The 22,596-nt window shown below is 37.1% G+C and overlaps 1 protein-coding gene across 1 annotated transcript in view; it reads right to left on the bottom strand.

The window, feature by feature from the left end:
* Nucleotides 1-22,596, bottom strand: part of LOC106880566 (mediator of RNA polymerase II transcription subunit 23) — a 52,267-nt gene that overhangs the window by 11,990 nt on the left and 17,681 nt on the right. Inside the window, exons 12-27 of the mRNA XM_014930561.3 lie at nt 20,829-21,031; nt 19,693-19,766; nt 17,730-17,898; nt 17,187-17,329; nt 16,409-16,583; nt 14,611-14,780; nt 13,905-14,102; nt 12,209-12,275; nt 11,719-11,772; nt 10,164-10,272; nt 8,555-8,626; nt 6,775-6,885; nt 5,325-5,384; nt 3,780-3,887; nt 1,435-1,534; nt 775-873 (exon numbers count right to left, since the gene is read on the bottom strand). Coding sequence (XP_014786047.1) covers nt 775-873; nt 1,435-1,534; nt 3,780-3,887; nt 5,325-5,384; nt 6,775-6,885; nt 8,555-8,626; nt 10,164-10,272; nt 11,719-11,772; nt 12,209-12,275; nt 13,905-14,102; nt 14,611-14,780; nt 16,409-16,583; nt 17,187-17,329; nt 17,730-17,898; nt 19,693-19,766; nt 20,829-21,031 — 1,912 coding nt within the window. The remainder of the gene's footprint in view (nt 1-774; nt 874-1,434; nt 1,535-3,779; nt 3,888-5,324; nt 5,385-6,774; nt 6,886-8,554; nt 8,627-10,163; nt 10,273-11,718; nt 11,773-12,208; nt 12,276-13,904; nt 14,103-14,610; nt 14,781-16,408; nt 16,584-17,186; nt 17,330-17,729; nt 17,899-19,692; nt 19,767-20,828; nt 21,032-22,596) is intronic.

The raw sequence follows: 22,596 nt of genomic DNA, 5'->3' as shown, positions 1-22,596 counted from the left end.
AAGAGCAACTATCTTTAATATGATGGCAGTGATAATACCTGAAAAATATTGAGTATACACACACACACACACACACATAGTGCTGGTGCCATGTAAAAAGCATCCAATCCACTCTGTAAAGTGGTTGGCATTTGGGAGGGCATCCAGCTATGTCAAAACTAACCTCAGCTGTGCTAGTGCCATGTAAAAAGCATAAAGTGCACTCTGCAGAGTGATTGGTGTTAGGAAGGGCATCCAACTGTAAAATCTCTGCCAAAACAGACAGAGCAGCATAGGGTAGTTTTTCCACCTGGCCAGCTCCTGTGAACTGTCCTACCCATGCATTCATGGAAGATGGACATTAAATGATGATGATGATAGCATTAGATAATCAAAGATGAAATAAACATCAGAGATGCTTTGTTCCATGCAGAAACTGCAGGAGCTACTCAGTGTTGTAAGCAATTCTAAATCTATTGCAATGCTGGAAACCCACTGTTGGATTTAGAAGAGCTTGCAAAATATCTGAGTGACTCCAGCATTTTCTGCATGAGGCAAAGCATCTTTGACGTTTATTTCACATAGCTTTAGATCATCAAAACTGCTACTTGTAGTTGATTCGATATGCATGAAATTGTAATGTCATTTGGTTTTTGAGCGCAGCTTTTATAGTTTGTGGTAGTATCAGAGTGATACGCCCGTGCCACAGATCCATTCAAGAAGGGTGGAACAGATAAACATAAAAAGACATCTAATAGAAACAAATCATAAGTGTATCAGAAAGGAAAACTTTACCAACTATTGCTTGTACTAATTTCCTCTTCAGTACATGCTGATTTGAAAGTTTATTCTCGTAATAATGTAAAGTGTTGTATAAGTATATAACAGGACTATCTGAAACAAGAAGTAAAATAAACGTCAATCAAAATATGTGCAATAACGACAATGATGACAACAGTAACAATAACAACAGCAGCAACACAACAATGACAACAACAACAGCAGAAGCAGCAGTAACAACAATGACAACACATTGTCTGGATTGCACTAAAAGAACTGTTGCCCGTTTCAAAGTAGTGGCTGACATGCTATTATTTCAAATTGCATTCTATAGATTTTTAACCCTTTAGCATTCAAATCAGTCATATCTAGCCAAAATATTCAACCAGTTTTAAGTTAAAACTAGCCAGATCTGGCCTCTCACTACTATCCTACAATGTATTTCTAAAACTAAGCAATCACATCATGAAAATGTCTTAGCTACAAGGTAATGTATGATTAATTCAAAGCAATGTGAATAAATGGATATTACATTTTGAGAGAGTAATCTGAATGCTAAAGGGTTAAAGGCAGTATATGTCTGAAATGAAACCTTTCTCTTGGTTTTGTCTTAGCTCAACAACATATTTTATTATAAACTCAATTTTGGCTAAACAACAACAAAAATGTCTATACCGTGGAATTTGTACAGGCCTCCTAGATGTTCCAAAATATTCTCCAAGGATTTATTTGCCAAAGGTACTTCAAGAAGTCTGTGGATGACAATATCTAAAACCTATAGTTGGGGAAGGAAAATTTAGAACTAGTAAATTGGCAAATTGATGTAAATAATCATCATAATCATTTTAACATCTCCTTTTCCAAGACTGAATGTATCAGACAAAAACTACACCGGGGAAGAGTTTTCTACTTCTAATGCTCTTCCTGGCATTGATCCTTACCTGTTTGTTTCTAAGCCAGGTAATAATCCTCCAGCCTATCAAATAATGAGCAATTTGAACAAAGTTATGCAGAAAACTGTAAGAAAGTGATACTGTTTGAGTGTGTTTTTTGTCTGCTGAGAATACAGAACATGTTAAAACATGTCAAGGCATCCAGACATACTATCGCAGTGGATTACAAGTAAATAACACTGCCTGGATGACTGAGATGCTTCATTAATTGGAGACCATTTATTTCAAGATGATGAAATTCAATAATATTTAAGCATTCAAATAGAAAATATATACATGCACAGATGTGGTTGTGTGTTAAGAAGTTTGCTTCCCAACCACATGGTTCCAGGTTCAGTCTCACTGTGTGGCACCTTGGGCAAGTGTCTTTTACTATATCCTTGAGCCTTGTGAGTGGATATGGTAAATGGGAACTAAAAGAAAACCATCATGTGTGTGTGTCTTTGCATTTGTGCTTGTCCTCCACCACTGTTTGACAACTGATGTTGGTGTGTTTACGTCCCCGTAACTTAGCGGTTCGGCAAAAGAGCCCAATAGAATAAGTGCCAGCCTTAAAAAAGCAAAAAAGGACTAGGGTCAATTCGTTTGACCAAAATTCTTGGTTTCAAGTTTATGTATGTATACACACACATGCATATATATATATATTCACACACACATGTATATATGGAGTGGCTGTGTGATAGAAACTTGCTTCCAAACCACAAGATTCCTGATTCAGTCACGCCATGTGGCACCTTGGGCAAGTGTCTTCTATTGTAGCCTTGGACCGACCAAAGACTTGTAAGTGGATTTGGTGGACAAGAAACTGAAAGAAGCCCATTGTGTGTGTGTGTGTGTGTGTGTGTGTGTGTGTATTTGTGTGTCTTGTGTTTGTCCCCACACCATCATTTGACAACCAATGTTAGTGTGTTTACGTCTCTGTAACTTAGCAGTTCGGCAAAAGAGACCGATAGAATAAGTACTAGGCTTACAAAGAATAAGTCCTTGGGTCAATTTGTTCAACTGATAGTGGTGCTCCAGCATGGCTGCAGTCAAATGACTGAAACAAGTAAAAGAATAAAAGAAAAAAATACACAGACATACACACACACACACACGTATGTATTATTTATTTACTAACAGATTCGGCTCCATACAACTTAATGTTTAGTATGCTTATCCATCAAACCTAACTCATCAGAACTGGAGGTTCAAAGTGTAAATGGACACTGAACCACAACAGAACCTGATGGGAACACTTCTTTGCATTATGTTACACAGATTAAATTACTCATTTTCGATCTGTGTAAACATAATGCAATAAAGTGTTGCCTTGATGTCCTGCTGTAGTTCAGTATCCAACTATGCTTGGAACATGCTGAACCTGTGTTGCTAGTACAAGCTTATTTCTCCAGAAATTAATTGGTTTCAATATTCACAAGTATCTTCTACCAATTAGAACCACAAGTACACATTCTTACTCCGCTTATAACCACAATATCAATGGACAGCACTAAAATCAATCAATGATTCTGAAAAATAACTAATAATAAGGGAAGCTTGCTTCCCAGCCATGTAGTCTGGGGTTCAGTCCCACTACATGGCACCTTGGGCAAGTATCTTCTACAAGAGCCTCAAACCGACCAAAGCCTCGTGAATAGATTTGGTATGGAGAAACTGAAAGAAGCCCATTGTATACATACGTATATATTTACATGTGTATGTCCTTGTATTTGTGCTTGCTCCCAACAACTTATTGACAGCCAGTGTTGGTTTGTTTATGTCCCCATAACTTAACAGTTCAGCAAAAGAGATCAATCGAATAAGTACAAGGCTTAAAACAAAAGCAAAAAAATAAGCACTGGAGTTGATTTGTTTGACTAAACCTTTCAACGCAATGCCCTAGTATGGCCGCAGTCCAACAACTGAAACAAATAGAAGATAAAAGAAAAGATAACAAAGCATTGCATAAAAGCCATACTTTGGCTCAGAATTATACCAAATTAAGGTAAAAGACAAAAAAAAAAAAAAAAAACTTCATTTTCAAATGTAATAAACCTCAAAGTGAATATTTCTAATACTTACTGGTAAAAACCTGAGACAGACATTGCCAAAATAAATGGGAAGATACTGATGTTGGTTGGGGCTATTTAAATCTTGAATTCCTTCATAATAAAATTTCTCAGGATATTTCTATAAATTAAAAGAATGTTATACATTATTATTATTATTAATGAGTGAGAGAGTGGAGCATACCATCAAAGTGACACTGAGGTAAAATATACGAAGCCAAATATACCCATCATGACTCTCCGTCTGATAAGGGTACACCAGGTACAGGAATCACAACCATATGAGCAGAATATTTGCTGCAGCCCATCTATTATACCAAGGCAAAACATGTACATGATAACACTTCCAATCAGTTAATATCAAAAGCCATGGGAGCCAGTGCCTGGTACTGCATCAGGGCATTTTATTATTATTATTATTATTATTATTATTGAGTGAGAGAGCAGCGCACACCATCAAAGTGACACTGGGGTACAAATATATGAAGACCAATATACCCATCATGACTACCCATCTGATAAGAGTACACCAGGCACAGGAATCACAACCATATGTGCACAACATGGTGATCTCATATAAAGATAAATAGCACATGACTTTGCAGGTAGGGCCCACCTTTTCTTCAGGTCAAGTAAACCATCTCACTCAAAAGGTCCCTGAATAAGGGTTGCTTACAGATGTTAAACAAAACAGCCATGTTTCCAGAGCCCCAAAGAATTCCTCTCAACACCTGGTTTTTATTATTATTAAAGGATGACGAGTAGGAAGAACCATTAGCATGCCAGATAAAATGCTTAGTGGCATTTCATGTTTTGACGTTCTGAGTTCAAATTCCACCAAGTTTGACTTTGCCTTTCATCCTTTTGAGGATAATAAAATGAGTCCAAGCTATGCACTGGAGGCAATGTAATTGACTTACCCCATGCCTGGAGTTGCTGGTCTTGTGCCAAAATTGTTCATATGGCTGGGCGTGATTAAAGAAGAACTCCAGAAGCTCAACATCACCTTTGAGGGTGCAGAGGGGCTGGCAAGGGACAGCCAGCGAGGTGGGGGTGGGCACACTGGTGGACCTGGTGAGCTCTATGCCTGATGATGCCTCTGGGACTGTTAACCTGGGCTGAGCCCAGCCTCACTGAGTAAGAGGGAGGAGAGCGAGCGAGAGAGAGAGAGAGAGAGAGAGCTGGCAGAATCGTTAGTGTGCCAGACAAAATGCTGAGCAACATTTTCTTCTGGTTCTCTACATTTTGAGTTAAAATTCTGCTAAGGTCAACATTGCCTTTCATCCTTTCAAGGTTATTAGCATAAAGTACCAGTGAAGTAGTGGCATCAGTATAATTGACTTCCCCACTCACCTAAAAAAACGACTGCTGGTCTTGTATTAAAATTAGAAAGAATTTCTTTTAACTATTATGCAGCAGCAACTGGCAAAATGGTTAGAATGGCGGACAAAGTGCTTAGCAGTATTTCTTTCAGTTCTTCATATTGTATGTATGTACGGATGTGGATAGGTAGGTATAGAGGAAGGAAGGAAGAAAGGAAGAGAAAGAATCAACATACTCGATGGAATTTCATGTGGTTTTCATGCCAATTATTCTGAGACCAATGTTCTCCAGTGTTCTGAAGATTGAAATAAAATAAATTGATACATTACAACAGCAACCATAACAAGACATAATATTAATCTATTTACACATCAAGTGTTACCAACATTGCACACTCCTTTTGCAGTTATAGTTTGTACTCCTTTTTCTGCATATCAAGCATGGCCATTTCCCTAATGGTAGCAGGGCCCTCTTGAGTTTCCTACTTAAAAATACTTTATCGTTTTCTAGCACTTGTGCTGGTGGCACATTAGAAAATTATTCGAGCGAGGTCATTGCCAGTGCTGCTGGACTGACTCCCATGCAGGTGGCACGTAAAAAATACCTTTTTGAGTGTGGCCATGGCCAGTACTGTGTGACTGGCCCTCGTGCCGGTGGCACATAAAAGCACCCACTACACTCTTGGAGTGGTTGGCGTTAGGAAGGACATCCAGCTGTAAAAACTCAGCCAGATTAGATTGGAGCCTGGTGCAGCCTTCTGGCTTGCCAGTCCTCATTCAAATCGTCCAACCCATGCTAGCATGGAAAGCGGACGTTAAACAATGATGTTTGTTTAATTCACTTTGAGGCATCCCAATTCTTTGTTCTATTTCCATGTCTGGAATTTCTTTTCCAATTCTATGAGATTTAGCTATAATATTGTCATTCAATATTACATTTCTCTATCACTTAGCATCACACCATGTCTTATACTAATACATCCCACCACATCAATATCTAAGTATGTCCCACTTCATTACTATCCTAGTATGTCCCACCACATCAGTATACCAGTACGTCCCATTACATCAATATCCTAATACAGTGGTTCTCAAACTTTTTTAGTTTTAGTTTTTTTACCTATGAATCCCTTAGATTACTATTTTATTCAGGTGACTTCCCATAGTCATTTGATGTTTGAAAAATAGCTTTATAGACACTTCTTTCAAAATTCCTATTTTGTTTTGTCACACATTCACTCATGTAGGTTTGCAATTACACTCTCTGAGAGAACATGTATTTCAGTGGCCGGAAACATGTTAAACAATATAAAACGTTAGAGAAAGAAACCAACCTGTTCCATGCAATAAATACAACTAAAAATATTTTCATGAACCCTTAAAATACTAATGTGGATTCCCAGTTTACTATTTTGCTTGCATGGACCCCACCCAAAATCTTACAAGGACCCCCAGGGATAACATGGACCATGGCTGAGAACCACTGTCCTGAAGTGTACCTGATATGTTTGTATATCACACCATATCAATATGATTGTATGTCACACCACATCTGATATGCTTTTATGTCATAGACACACAAATAGCAAAGTATAACCTAACTGCAAAATAAGTTAGTTTATGCTAGTCATATCAGCCATTATATTTCAATGTAACAGAAATAGCCAACAAGGAAACTCAACTCACCATTTTCACGAAGTCAGAGACCCTACTCTTGAAATCATTATGGCGCATCAGCAGCAATTGTATGATAAGGCAGCAAACTTGTGCCTCATTCGCTTCCAGGTTTCTCAATGCCTGCAATGGAACCAAAAAGTAGCAGTTAGTGAGAGTGTACTAAAGAAGATAAAAACTAGAAGTATAGAGAAAGAGAGAGAGAAGGAGAGCAAAGAAGAAAAGATAGGAAAAGAGAGATAAGGGAAAAGTGGGCAGAGAGAGAATGAGGGGATAGCAAGCAAGTCAGCAGGTGAATGAGTTTTAACATGGACGTTTATTCTTAGGTATGTGGTTAAATATTCACTCTCGGAGTGGTTGGCGTTAGGAAGGGCATCCAGCTGTAGAAACTCTGCCAAATCAGATTGGAGCCTGGTGTAGCCATCTGGTTTCACCAGTCCTCAGTCAAATCATCTAACCCATGCTAGCATGGAAAGCGGACGTTAAACGATGATGATGATGATGATTTCTTACTTTTCTACAAATTGAAGATGATTAGACTTTCCTGATAGATACAGGGGCTATTTCCTTTATTTATTGAAGCAGGAGGAGCTGTATACAAATATAACAGGTGCATATGGGTCAGATCCATCCAACCCATGCAAGCAGAGAAAAGTGGATGTTAAATGATGATGATGACATATAGAAACTGTCAATCTTTGGTTATTTCCTTACTCTGGAGAAATCATTATTCTTGGCTGACTTAGCCAAAATATGGATATGCCATAAAAACTCAAGTAATTTGCACACCTGTGTAATTTATGCAGTTGATTTTCAGGATAAAAATTGTTAAAAAAAGCTTCTACTCATGTGAAAGTCTCACCTAAGAGTTTTCTGAATTGCCGATATGGCCTGGCGAAAAAGGTTTTCAATTTAGTTGTATTTAACATAATTTCTATTTAACAGGTATCACATTAAAGGCTGTTAAATTACAAAGTGTTTGTATTGTCTATATAAATAAAATCAGTCTTGCGGAACTGACATGTGTCAGTCTGTTCTTCTCACTTAGTATGCCCTCCTTGGTGTTGCAAATTAAGTTTAATTACCAATAAACATCAGCTTGGATGACACTTTACTCAAATGAATAAATTATGTAAAACATGGCCCAGACCTTGATTACCAGCATGTACATCAGACTTCAAAAGTAGTTAACCATTAACATTAAATGAGTCAACTTCCAGTATGAATGTTTATATTTTTCAACAAAAATAAATTTCTAAAAAAATTCTGGAAGCAATCAACTCTTGTAATTTACACACCCGCTAAAGTTTATTTTGATTTTTGCAAAAAAGGTACATAAATTACATGGGTTTTTATGGTATATTTATAATCACACTTCTCATTTTCTTTTTAAGAATAATAAATTTGTACTCTACAAAAGTATAGGGTAACCCATCAGATTACTGTAAAATTGTTTTCATGTTTTCATTATAACTGCACATAAAAACGTGTGTGTATGAGTATGTGTGTTTATATATATATACATGCACACACACACACACACATATATATATATACATATATATACGTACAAACATATATACATACGTATATATACATACACACATATATACATGTATTTATATATATATGTACACACATACATAAACATGTATATAAATATATATATACATTCACATAAGTGCCTATGTGTGCGTGTATATATATACTATGTGTGTGTGTGTATGCACACACACACACACACACACACACATAGACACAGAGTGACCAATATACTGTATATAACACTTACCAAACACAAGACTACTCTATCAATAGTGACTATATTATATTTCCAGACCATGTCATTCAGGACGTCCACATACTGCAAAATATAAACAAACAGATATCAACAACAACTAAACGAGCCACAACAGCATCTGTAGAATCTTAAACTAAAGTCAGTCATTCCTATGGTAATTTCTATTGGAATGTTTAGATTTAATGTCTGATGAGCATAATGGTAGTGAACAATAAACTCTTATCCATATATAGTCAAGTTTTAAAAGCCAATAAGCAGTTCTTTTCAGATTCTTTTTTTATTAGCTTAGTGGAAGGGGTTGTACCCTAAGACCAGTAAGGTTAATGTGGTTAATACATGCACACCTCAACTGTAAAAGCGTGTGGCTTACTTATTAGGATATTTGGCTCACAATCAGGAGTTCAGTTTCTGGTGGTGCATTTCACATTACTCCAGTTCACTCAAAAATTACTAGTACCTGTATATCAAAGGGCCAGCCTTGTCACATTTGGTATGTCATGCTGAATCTCCCTGAGAACTACGTTAAGGGTATGCATGTGTGTCAAGTGCTCAGCCACTTGGATGTTAATTCCATAAGCAAGCTGTTCTGTTGATCAGCTCAACTGGAACCCTCATCATCATAACCAACAGAATGCCAGAACTTCAACTTACACTGGTAAATGGTTCCAAGACATGCAACTTAACTTGAGAAAATGGCATGAAAAATCATTTTAAAAAATTTATTCATTCCTATTTGTTTCAATAAATGGTTTGTACATATTTTCACATGTATTTTATGATTTTTTCCACTTCAGTATTAGATTCTAGGTGTTCTTTTTTTAAATATGTTTGCTGAAACCAACATAAATTGGATAAATGAACTCAAATTGAAGGTTATTTTTAAAAAAACAAAATGACAAAGTTGAAAATGATGTAACTTGAAACAATCTAAGCTGAGGTATTGCTGTATTCATCTTGAAAAATTACAAATCAACAACTATAGAGGGAAAAAAACTCCAGCTGAGAGTAACTGAGTGAAGGTAGCGTAAGACAAGAGAGCTATGGAAAGCTGAGACCGCAACTGTAATGGCAAAAACAGCAGAGTGAAGTGGAAGTATGTTTGCGAACCAGAAGTTGGAGTGTATTGTTCCATGGCCTCGTGTCATGTAACCTTTCTTTTGATGCAGTCTATAATTTTGGCAATATATATATTTTACAGAATATTTTAAAATTAAAAATAACATATTTTTGTAAAATTGAACAGGAGGCTGGACTAAACAATTCCATGAGCCAGATACTCCTACCATAGGTGCTCTCTTATTAAATAGATTCTGTTAAAAGTAACATTATTTGAAAATCTGGTACCAATTACCTGACAGCAAACTGAACTGAGACATACACAGACAAATGATCTGTCCAGAAACAATTGCCTCAGGGTAAATATGAACATTTATGATATATAGGCTAATATATTCATCCACATCTGCAGTGCCATTTTATCTCTACAATGACGTAATCAATGTATAGATCATGTATAAATCCAATCTACTGAGATGTGAATCAGGTAGCATAAAACAACAATACAAAACAAAAAAGAAAAAAGGGAAAACAGAAGACTCACCTTAGTTAGTTGTGGACCGCTTGGAGAACTTGAAAATTCAAATACTAGAAAATCAGCAAAAGTTCGTAAGTGTGATGACAAGGATCTTGGTCCTAAGCGTTCCAAAACTCTAAGTAGTGAAAGAGAGTAAATATTTTACCAGTTAGTTTGACAATATCTAGAACTTGTATTAAACAGTAGCTTCTGCATAGTCAATCACTTATTGACAAATTCACTGGCAGTTGTTTACTGCATTAGTTCACTGGTGAAAGGGTTTATTAGTAAGGCCTTACAGTTACTTGAAGCATTGTTTTTTAGCAACATTCTTTTATTCTTTTATTACCTCCACCTTAGTAAAGGTGGAGGTATTGTTTTCAGTCATGTTTGTTTGTTTGTTTGTTTGCCCGTGGACAAGATATCTCAAGAACTGCTGGATGGATTCGGATGAAACTTTCAGGAATGTTTGGCCTCATGGCTGGTATGAACTGATTAGATTTTGGGATTGATCCAGTATTGGACAAGGATTCTGGATTATTTTTCCAGATTTTTTACTTAATTTTTGAGAGCAGTCGGGTTCATTTTTAGTATTCTCGTTTGTGAGAGCAGTTGAGTTTATTTCAGATATTCTCATTTTAAAAATCATCTCCGGCTAATCGTTGAGAGGACGGTGGTGTTGCCTTGGCAGAGCTTTGCGCTCTCTGAGTGCTTGTTCTTTTATTCTTTTACTCATTTCAGTCATCTGACTGCAGCCATGCCTTGAAGTGTTTTTGTCAAACAAATTGATCCCAGGACTTATTTTTAAGCCTAGTACTTATTCTATTGGTCTCTTTGCCAAACTGCTAAGTTACAGGGGATTTCCGTCTGCTAAATCCATTGACAAGGCTTTGGCTGGCCTGAGGTTATAGTAGAAGACACTTGCCTAAGGTAACACGCAGCGGAACTGAACCCAGAACCATGTGGTTTGGAAGTAAGATTTTTACCACACACCCATGCCTATATATAGAAAAATTACAGAAGTCACTTAATGTTTGTTAAAGTCAAAATACTGAATAAATACATTTTTCATTTCATTATGCATTTTTATATGGCTTTCATTAGTTTCCAAATACATTTTATCAAGTTTACATGGTTGGGAGAGTTTGTTTCGTTGGAACAAGTGTGTTTGTAGCTGGATGTCCTTCCTACTCTTAGCAACTAAACTGTGAAATGAGCACAGCATTGCACGAGCACAGTGTACATATATATATACACACACAAGCATGCGCACACAGACACAATCATCACTTTTATGAGCATTTTTTTCCATGCTGGCATGGGATGGACAAGAGTTCTTATAATATATACCCAGATGCCCATCTAGTCATGCTTGCCCACATACATATCATTTGCTTCTTTTTATTTTTTTATTTTTTATTTGCTAGCATAGTTTAGATGAATATACAATGCTTCAATAATATATTCATGTAACCTATGCTAGCACAGAAATACAGATGTAAAAATGAACAAATTATACAAGCACACACAGATCACATATGTATATACATACAGAGAGATTATATAGGACAAGGTTTCTTACTTGTATGCTGTTGAAGATATTCGATTGTCATCCAGCAGATTTTTCCAGATAATGCTGAAGTAGAAAATATTTTCAGTTTTAGCAGGAGCATGACAGCATTGTTGTTGCTGTTATTTAGACCCAACTTTACTCTGACTTACGATCAGCCAAAAGATGGTCCAACTATGGCCAGCTGTCTCATTATCAGATAACATTTAAAACTATATTAACCATGACATACATTTGAGAGAATTGACAACCGATTCTAATAATTTGAGAGAATCGGAAAAGACAGAGAAAGGCATAAGGAAAGTATATGTATATATGGAATGTTCCATTGCAGTTACATGATGCAATCAAGTCTTAGCTTTACAGCTGTTTCAGATAATTGATGACTGGTGCTATAACCATGCATTTTATATAATGAATTCTAATAATACTGTAGATGCATGAGGAGGCACTGATTGCTTGTTTATGAGTGAGTGAGAAGATTAACAGATCAGCTACTTACCAGAGAAACAAAGGTGGTGTACCCTGCATAGAGAAATGAGCAATAATGTCATTTTCATTGGCCATACCTAGAGAAAGAGAAAAATAACTTGTGAAAAGACAGAGAAAATGGTGACTCTCTTCCACCTCTCATTTTTTATATTTTATTTTTCCTCTCTCTCCAACTGCCCCCTATTCAGTTATTCAGTATCATCAGAAAAAAACCACTCTTTGACAAAATGTTATGCTTTTCTACATAGCAAACCATTCACAATTTCTGAACATTCTGTACTCACTAATTACTGATGGTCAATCACTAGATTCTCCAGAGTTTACTGTTTACTTTAATAGTCTCCACATTTTATAAGTTCATAATGAAACAAATATGCAACAATTTCACTTCTCACTTTGTACTAGCAGCTCTTCTACTGTAATAGATTGACTGCACCCGTATAGGTCTCATATATTACTATATGAGTATAAACAAAAAACAAATATTTAACCCATACTAGCATGAGAGAAACTACAAATTACATATATATTTAGAAAGTGCCACACAGTAAAGACTCTCTTGGTCATGAATGACCATGGGATTGCACCTAAGAAGTTCCCCTCTAAGGCACATAGCTTGGTGGTTAAAGCATCAGGTTCACAATCATGAGGTAGCGAGTTCGATTCCCAGACCAGGCTATGTTGTGTTCTTGAGCAAGACACTTTATTTCACAATGCTGCAACATCACTAGTACCAAGCTGTATCAGTCTTTGCCTTTCCCTTGGATAACATCGGTGGTGTGGAGAGGGGAGGCTGGTATGCATGAGCAACTGCTGGTCTTCCATAAACAACCTTGCCCAGACTTGTGCATCAGAGAGTAACTTTCTAAATGCAATCCCACGGTTATTTGTGACCAAAGGGGGTCTTTACCTATTTTACCAAACAGTAAAAATAGTGTGTGAAATGTAAACCTAAGATAATAAGAAAGCATGTGTTTGGCTTCAGAGAATTGATACCTCAGCAACAATACAGCTGAAGAGACTACTCTGATATACTGGTTCCATTACGCTTTGCAAACTCTTTCACCATGAGACTAAAATACATGTGTGCATGAGAGTATGTGTGTATGAGAGAAAGAGAGAGAGAGACTTCATAATCATTATCATCATTTAACATCCATGTTCCATGCTGACATGGATTGGATGGTTTGACAGGAGCCGGCTAGGTAGAAGACTACACTAGGCTATTGTGTCTGTTTTGGCATCATTTGTACAGCTGGATACCCTTCCTAATACCAACCACCCAAGAGAGTGGACAGAGTGCTTTTTACATAGCCCCAGCACAGGCGAGGTCAGATTTGGCATGGTTTTTACAGCTGGATACCCTTCCAAATGCCAACCACTTTACAGTGTGGACTGAATGCTTTTTACATGGCACCAGCACAGGCAGGATCACCAAGTAACTTGCAAAACAAGGAATTTTGAGAGGGGGTGGGGCACTGGAAAAGGTGATCTTCAGTCAGATGAGGAGAGATAAGAGTGTGACAAAAAGACACAGCGGTAGAAACAGGTGTCTTGCTATAGAGGAGGTACATGGTTACCCAGCCAAGGGAGAGAGAGAGAGAGGAATCAGTGAAAAAAATGTCAATCTGAACAGGTTTAATGCCGACGATTATCAGTATAACTTTATCACAGACAACAACAAAATGAGTCTTAGTAGAACCTACTTCTCCATTTCTTATACTCTGTATCTACGTTCTTCTGAAGAACGGTTTTATCTTCCTTGACAGCAGAATTTTGGTTAAAGAATTCACTGATGGTTGCTGGGAAGGAAGACAATGTATGACTGGGCCAGCCATGTGGAGTATTCATCATGATTGCACTCAAGATTTCCCAGCACCAATTTCCAGATAGACTTTCAGCACCTGCAACATAAAATAGCAATGGAAATATAAAAAAAAAACATACCAACACATAAACAGATACATACAGACACACACACACATTTTAGCTGAGAAATGAAACAAAAAGATATACCTTAAGTTGGAATAAAAAGCAAGAATATCACAGAATAGCATATCCAATAGCCCAAGATTAAATGATGTAAATGTACAAATCATTGCTATTATGTTAAACTATCATATGTCCAAGTTTGGCCAAATGCATTTTTTTCAATATTTATTTTAGTTTGCAATAGCCGATTTTTTTGGTCAAACTATCGTATCCCCTGCTGCTTCAGATGCCAAGATATGAAAATTGCCTAAGTGTAGTACAACGGTTTTGCAAATGTAAAAAGAAATGAAATGAAACAATTTTTTCATTTTCTGAAAAAGCAACATTTTGGACTTACGATGCTTTTGCATAACAGCAATGAAATGATAATAATTATATATTGATGATGTGAATGTCCAAATAATAATATATTCTACCTACCTGTGATATGCATAGCCCTTGCAAGTGTGAGGACCAAAGCTCGATTCAGTTCTTCAGAATCTAGTGACAGAAAATTCGGTCCTTTGGGTTCTTTGAAAACCTTGGTGAGCTGGGGCTGAATCTCATTACTGCCCAAACCAGTGATAAGTCGCAAAGCTGTACTTTCAACGCTACGAATAATATATTAAAAATTTTTAATTGGGTTTTAGATCTAACTTGAACAATTTCAGGGTTCATTTTCAGTGGAAAGAAAAGAAAATATAAAGTTTATTATTTTCAAATCATTAGTACAAATAACTAATAACACTGTGTAACACAATTTTTGTCCTTGGGTAGCGACTGTTATTTCCTATTTGCTTACCTCTAGGAAGTATGGAAAACTACTAATATTTCTTTCAAACTTTACTTTCGTTACATTTATTCAAACCCCAAAGAATTCCTCTCAACACATGGCTATGATGCTCTCCCACTCCTCCTGCTCATGATCAGAGATGCACTTATTGTCAGTCACTAAGGGACATGCACAAGTGGTTAAGGTCAGGCAACCGACAAGAAAATCTGTGGTATTGAACAGAGTATTTGCTACAACGATATTTCTGCTTCAACAACTCAGTGCTGAATCTGTCTGAAATGTAATGGAAAATAGATCAGTTTCAAAACATTGATGTCCAAGTCACAAAAGCAAAGTTTGAGGGGAATATTAGTCATTTTCTCTGATTTCTAGATAGAAGCAAATGGGAAAGAACACCAACTGACCAAAGACAAAAAAAATATAATTTTGTTACACAGTGAAATATATACTTTCTAACATAAATACAAGGCTACAAATTAGAGAGGGCATAGGTTATAACTGATTGAATTGATTATAATAATGATTTCTCATGTAGACACAGAACCACAAATGTTTAGTGGGAAGAGAACAGCTGACACCCTATTACTTGACTGGTGCTTCCTTTATCACCCCAGAAGGATGCAAGACAGAGTCGCTCCTGACAGGATTTGATTGCAGAATGTAAAGGGACATATCTAAATACCACAAAGCATTGTTTGGTGCTCCACTGATTCTGTCAATTTGCTCTCTCAATAGTAAAAGGATAGAAATTTTGTTGGGGAAGAAAGAAGGAAGTTGAATGTATTTACTATCAGACAGATAGATTCAGGAAAAGTGAATTACATCTCCTGTTTAGAGGAGCAAGGCATCACCTATTTGGACACTACTGTACAGGTACAGTAGTGTGATAACAAGTTTGCAGCTTAACTACAAGGTTCCAGGTTCAAACGTTTTGTGTGACAACTTGGGTAAGTGTCTCCTACAACAGCCCTGGGTTGACCAAAGCCTTGCAAGAGGACTTCATAAACAGAAGCTGAAAGAATTTGTCATGTGTATGTATGTATGTATGTATGTACAAGTATGCAAGTGTGTGTATATGTGAGTGTTAAACTCTGTCTGACCTATGCAAGTATGGAAAAATGGATGTAAAAAATGATGATCATATTTGATGAATTAAAAAGAGTGAAAAAAAATAGATAAGAAAGAAGGTAAAGGAGGAAATAGGGAAGAGTACAGGAAAAGTAAAGGAAAAACAAGAGAAGGGAAAAGAAAAAGAGAATGGTAAAATAAAAGAAAGAGGATAAAGAGAGGGAGAGAGAAGTGAAGAGGTGCTTGCTGATGTAAAGGAGAAGGAAGAGAAAAGAAAGGATTACTTAAAAAAGGGAAAAGTCAGGAGAAGTAAGCAAAGTATAAGAATGCAGAAGAGAAGAAGAAATAAAAGAAATGGGAGTCAAAAGGGTTACTCACCACAAATGTAACTGATTCTGATTGGTTTGTGGAACAGAAGCCAGCGAGTGAAGGTGACCTAGAAGTTGCACCCTATAATGGGGCTGAATGTGATGCAGTCGGTAACTGAACATTTCAAGTAATGTGTGCAGGATACCCCAAGCCTGGCTTGCAAAGACATTAGGTAACAATTGACCTGTTAAAAGAACAGTAGTTAAATGTAGATATATATAATACTGCTGGTAATGATGATGGATCGAACTGGAAGAGGAATACGTAAATGGGTATATGCTCATTGATAATAATGAAGATAGTTGAACCTGTAAAGAGAATAGTTATACAGATATGTGCTTATGATGAAGAAGATTTGATCTGAGCAGAGAGTATTTGAATATATACATTTGTTTGTGTGTGTGTGTGTGTGTGTGTGTGTGTGTGTGTGTGTGTGTGTGTGTGTGTGTGTGAACTCAGAAAATATAGCAACTCAAGTTATCTTCAGACTAAAGACCTGGTCTGAATACTTGAAATAAAGTGGGTTCAGTTAAAGGCACTCAAGAGTTAGTTGATAGTGCCTGATTCAACATCACCTATGAGGTGTAAGAAAGAATGAGCCCCATCGGTTTGACCAAGTGTATGGTTCATTACCACCAATCGTGTAGGCATTGTAAAGAGCCATGAGCATTGCCCTTCCCTCCTGACTAAAAGACAAAAGTAAAAAAAAGGAAAATACACGAATATGATGTTTGCAGAGGTGATCCAAATGAGCAAAGGGTTTATGGTTGAAGTGAAATGCACTCACTTATGAAAGCTTTAATTCCAAGTGATTCAATCTCCATGTAAACAAGTAGACGACTGTATGTCTCAACTAATGCTGGTGCTAAGGCAATATTGGTTTTCTTCTTTGCCATTTGAATAACTTTTGTCACAATGCTGTGGATCAAGCTGCAATTGAAATAAAGATGATAAGAATAAAATGACTGTGTCAACATAATGATAGGCACATTCAAACCATGTAGAGGTGGGATTGCAATGTGGATAAGGTTTTGGACTACCAATACATGGCTACCCTGCACTGTATAAGGGTGGATGGAAGCAACTAGAAGGAAGACACAGATGATGGTGATGAAGTGTGAGAAGCTCTCAAGTGACGGAAGGTGAGTATAAGAGGGAATACAGACACCGGATTAGGAAGAAAGAGAGGGTAAGTTCATAAGAGTATGAGAGAAGTGTGTGGGTGGGATGGGTAGAAGAATGAAGACTGCAAAACTCGGGAGTCAGTACTATATATATATAGCAAAGTTAAATAACTCTGGCATGACCAGTACAAAATATATCACCTCACCTCATTTTGGCATGAACTGTGAGAGAATCCAATAAGCTCATTGGTAACGGTTGGGTTGGTGCCCCAGCAACGATGTTTCCTGGTAACAGGGTTGTGTTTTTGTTATTTCCATGGATATTTTCAACCAAAATGGCCATAGGAAGACTAAAATATTCAGAATTGGTGCTATCTGTGAAGAAAATAAGAAAACAAATATATGAAGATAGAAAGATAACTTTCAAGAAGAAAAGAAGATAAACAAGATCGAAGATTAAAAAGCATTATTTAATATTTATGTTTCTACAGTTGCATATACGTTCCTAATATCAGCCACTTTACAGCATGTGCTGGATGCTTCTTTTTTTTTTTTTTTTTCATGTCACTGGTACTAGTGAGGTTGTAATGCAGCTCACAAGACAACAAAACTCAAGGGAGTCGGGAACAGCTTTATGCTACAAGATGAAGGATTAGAGAATGAAGCAGATGCAGTATTAGTAGATCCTTCAAAGGCAACAGATTGAAAGAAGTGGTGGGGCACTTGAAAAACATATTCTGTGGTATTTAAATGCGATCCTCTAACTTTCAATCTCTTAGGTGTAAATAAAATCAGCACAATTCAAATAAAAAGATCGATGTAATCAATTACATACAGCCTCATTCAAATTTATAACTTTGTAACAATGTTAGAAATTAATAACAACCCCTCTCAGAAGACTTGTCGGAACTATTTTTCTCACTCCTTCTTTTAACTACCCCTTACTGTTTTCTTACTATTTGCTTTCTTGCTTCTGTTAGCAACCAGACAGGAAAATCAAGACAAACTTATAATCATCATTTTAACACCCACTTTTCCAAATTTGTATGGAATGAAAGGAGTTAACTGAGGTAGATTTTTCTATGGTCTGATGCTCTTCCTGTCACCAACCCTCGTTTCCAAGTAAGGTAATATTTCCCCACAGCTAGAAATGTTTTCGCAGAATATTGGAAATGAATGACACTGATTGTATGACCGTAATGCTCATTTACAACTATCATGTGATATCAAGACAAGGAGACACACACATGCACACACAAGCACATACACCTGTGCATGTGTGTGACAGGCTTCTTTCAGTTTCCATCTACCAACTCCTCTCATAAGGTTTTAGTAGGCCAGAGCTGTAATAGAAGACACTTACCTAAAGTGTCACAAAGTGAGTTTGAGCTTGAAGTATTTGGTTGAGAAGACTTCTTAAACACACAGCCATGCCTGAGATTCTGGCAGACACATAAGTATATACACATGTAGATACAGACACTTAGACATATACACATACAGATACAACACACACACACACACACACACACATATATATATATATATATATATAGGCACACTTTTGAAAGCTGCAGGAGGAAGTGATAGTTTCCAAAATACAATAAGTTGAAGTTTTCCCTTCCATTAAAAAACAAAAGAGGGAACAGATATATTCCACTTCAAAAGAAGTTCTTATAGGTGCTGAGCAATAGCTGTGAGGTTAACAAGCTTGCTTTGCAATCAAGTGGTTTTGAGTTCAGTTCCACTGCATGACACCTTAGACAATTGTCTTCTACTATAGCTCTAGACTGACTAAAACATTATAAGCTGAAAGCGAATGTGGTACAGAGAAACTGTGTTGAAGCCCATCGTATGCATGTACATGTGTGTATGTGTGAGTGTGTGTATGCATGTACAAACGCGCATGCGTTTATTTGTTCGTGCTTGTCCTCCACCACTACCACTTGGCAACTGATGTTGATTCATTTACACTCCAGTAACTTAGCAGTTTGGCAAATGAGACCAATACAGTAAATACCAGGCTTTAAAATAATAAGTACTGGGATTGATTCAGTCAACTAAAACCTGCAAGGCAATGCTCCAGCATAGCTGTATTCCAATCACTGAAACAAGTAAAAGATAAAAGATAATAAAAAAAAAAATTACAAGTTTTGTAGCCAGACTTACAAGCATTGCATAACAAAGCTATTTTATAATCTCCAAGTAACAAATTCTTCTGGCTGAATGCATGTTTCAGAAATCTGTAAGAGAGAAAGTAAAAGTAAGTAAACATAACTGAAATAATATTGATGTCAGATTTTGGCACAAGGCCAGCAATTTCAGAGGAGGAGGGGCGGGGAGGGAGAAGGGAGGAGGAGGAGGAGGAGGAGGAGAAGGAGGAGGTACATCGATTACATCAACCCCCCAGTGCTCAACTGGTACTTATTTTAGCAACTTCAAAAGGATGAAAGGCGATGTTGACCTCAGAAGAATTTTAACTCAGAACGCAAAGTTGCCCGGTGTACTAACATTTCTGTCAGCTTGTTGCCTTACTAGAATAATATTGACCAGATAAGCTATTAATTTCTCTCTAATTCAATGACAATATAACATTTCATGAGACATTTACATCTCATATTTAATAAAAAAATCATTGCCTTAATATTTGTTTATGTACCAATACATGCCAAGGCAATGATACATGAAGAATACTACAAACACCAAGGTCACTATATAAGTGTGTGTGTGTGTCTATATATATGCAGCATGGAATTTTGTCAGTGAACAGGTGGAGGTCTCAAAGCGACAAAAATATTTTGGCAAATTAAATTTGAATGTTGAAGTGAATCTAACGGTTTTTGTGTGTTTCTTAAATGGCTTATAAACACCTTCCATACTGCAATTGTTTTCGTTCCAGCACACGATCTCAGATCAGTTCGCTTACTGTGCAAGTACATCTCCATAAAATATATATATATATAATAGAAGGAGTATGGTTGGACATTTATTTTCAATCACTACAATTGTTTCTACACAACATTGTTCTCCAGGCATGCAGGTACTTGATTATGCGACCGTTTCCCTGCATTATGAGATCTAACATCAGTCAATTCACAGCAGGCATTCTTCAAAATATACAAAATACATTCCTGACATCTAAGTGAACTGACACTATGTGAGATAATGTGTTTTGTCCATAAATACAATGTGACAACTGCAGTGGATTTGAACTGTGACCAGAGTGGCAGCACACAATAATATCATAAGGAGATGACAAAGAATGACTGAAAAAGATATAAAAAAGAAATAAAAATAATGCTTACTCCAAATGATCTTTAAGAGCATGTGGAATTGGTCTCTGGAGCCTTGCTTTGTCTGTATGAGCTTTTTTATTCAGGTGAATCCATATGGAAGTACTAGCTAAAGCATGTGTAGACTGAGGTTTAGTAACATCAGGGACAGGTAATACCTCTGTATCAGAGTAAAGCAAGTCATAGAGTTTCAACACTGGTAGGAAATCAGCAAGCTAGAAAAGACAAAAAAAGAAACAAAGTATTACACAGACTATCTTCAATTGGCATTTTCAAAATAAACACCATAAAGAAATAGGTCTTACCCAGTACCCCTCCAATGAGACTGGGGCAAGACATGGTCTTTTGACCTGTTGAATCCATCAAGATGTCAAGCACACTCTATAAAGTGGCTGGCATTAAGAAAGCATCTAACCATAGAAACCATGCCAAAACAGACAACTGGTGTCTGGACAGCTCTCCAGCTGGCCAGCTCCTGTCGAATCATCCAACCCATGCCAACATGGAAAGCAGATGTTAAATGATAATGATGAAGATATATATCATTGTTGTTTTTATGTCCACTTCCCATGCTCGTATGGAGTCATCAGAATTTTGTCAAGGCAGACTGTCTATGGCAAGATGCCTTTCCTGTTGTCAATCCACAGCTGTTTCTAAAGGAAACAGACACACATACACATGTGCATGCAGTACACACACATACATACAGGGTGTTTGGGTTAAATTTGATAATTTTTTGTTTCCTTTTTTTCAGGAGCAGCTCGATGCATTGGTGAACAGTCAATGGTATTGAAGAGCATAAAGATTAAAGTTGTTGAGAAGTTAGCTGATGACTGGGAGCCGTCTAGATATTGGAAAAAAGTTACCTACATCATAATGATCATTGCCAGGTATCAAAATGTTATCATGATTGCTGTTCAACTTTCTGTGAACACCATAAAGGTAGTAAGCCATGACATGGACAGCTGCAACAGAGACTATGAAGCTGTGGCGAGCAGGTCTTTGGGTGTGTCTTCAGCGAGGGTGACGCCATCCACCCACATCTTTCAACAGATCCTTAGACTCAATTCAGATGGATATGTGAAGCTGCTAGAGATTGTGGTTAAACTCTGGCTGGAGAGAGATGCTGCTGGAAGGCCATGTATGGCAGCAGAATTCAGCTCCTTGCCATACCTCCTCCTGAAAGAATCAGAAGTGGCTGTCAGAGAATTTCTAAGACTCCACCAGCCCCAATTTCTGGCTTCCTAATTTCCCCAATTGTAATCCCATGGATTAGTATGCGTGGGGCATGGTTGTGAAAGACATCGCTCTGCCTGCAACACCAAGGCTGAGTTGGTGGCCAAGATCAAGAAGGTGTTTGAAAATCTTCCCAGGAACACAGTGAACAATGCGTTCACCAGGTTCTAGAACCATCTTGAGGCCGTGGTGGAAGCTGGAGATGGCTACTTTGAGTAAATTGTTATCTCCCAGCCATAGTTTAGTTGAAACTTTTTGATTTTTTAAAATGCTTTTATTTCAGGATGAGATATTGTGTTTCCTTTTCCTTTTATGCAAGCTGTTAAATTTAGCCCAAACACCCTGTATCTCTGTGTGTGTGCATGTATGTGTGTGTGTATATATATATATATATATATATATATATATATATATATATATATATGAATGACAGGCTTCTTTCAGTTTCTGTCTATGAAACCCACTCACAAGCCTTTTGTATGACTAGAGCTATAGTAGAAGACACTTGCCCCAGGTGCCACAGTAGGATTGAACCGGAGACCAT

Source organism: Octopus bimaculoides, chromosome 8, assembly GCF_046866305.1.
Source record: "Octopus bimaculoides isolate indiv1 chromosome 8, ASM4686630v1, whole genome shotgun sequence".
NCBI lineage: Eukaryota > Metazoa > Mollusca > Cephalopoda > Octopoda > Octopodidae > Octopus > Octopus bimaculoides.
The sequence above is the reverse complement of the archived record's forward strand: the minus strand, read 5'-3'. Positions and strand labels throughout refer to the sequence as shown.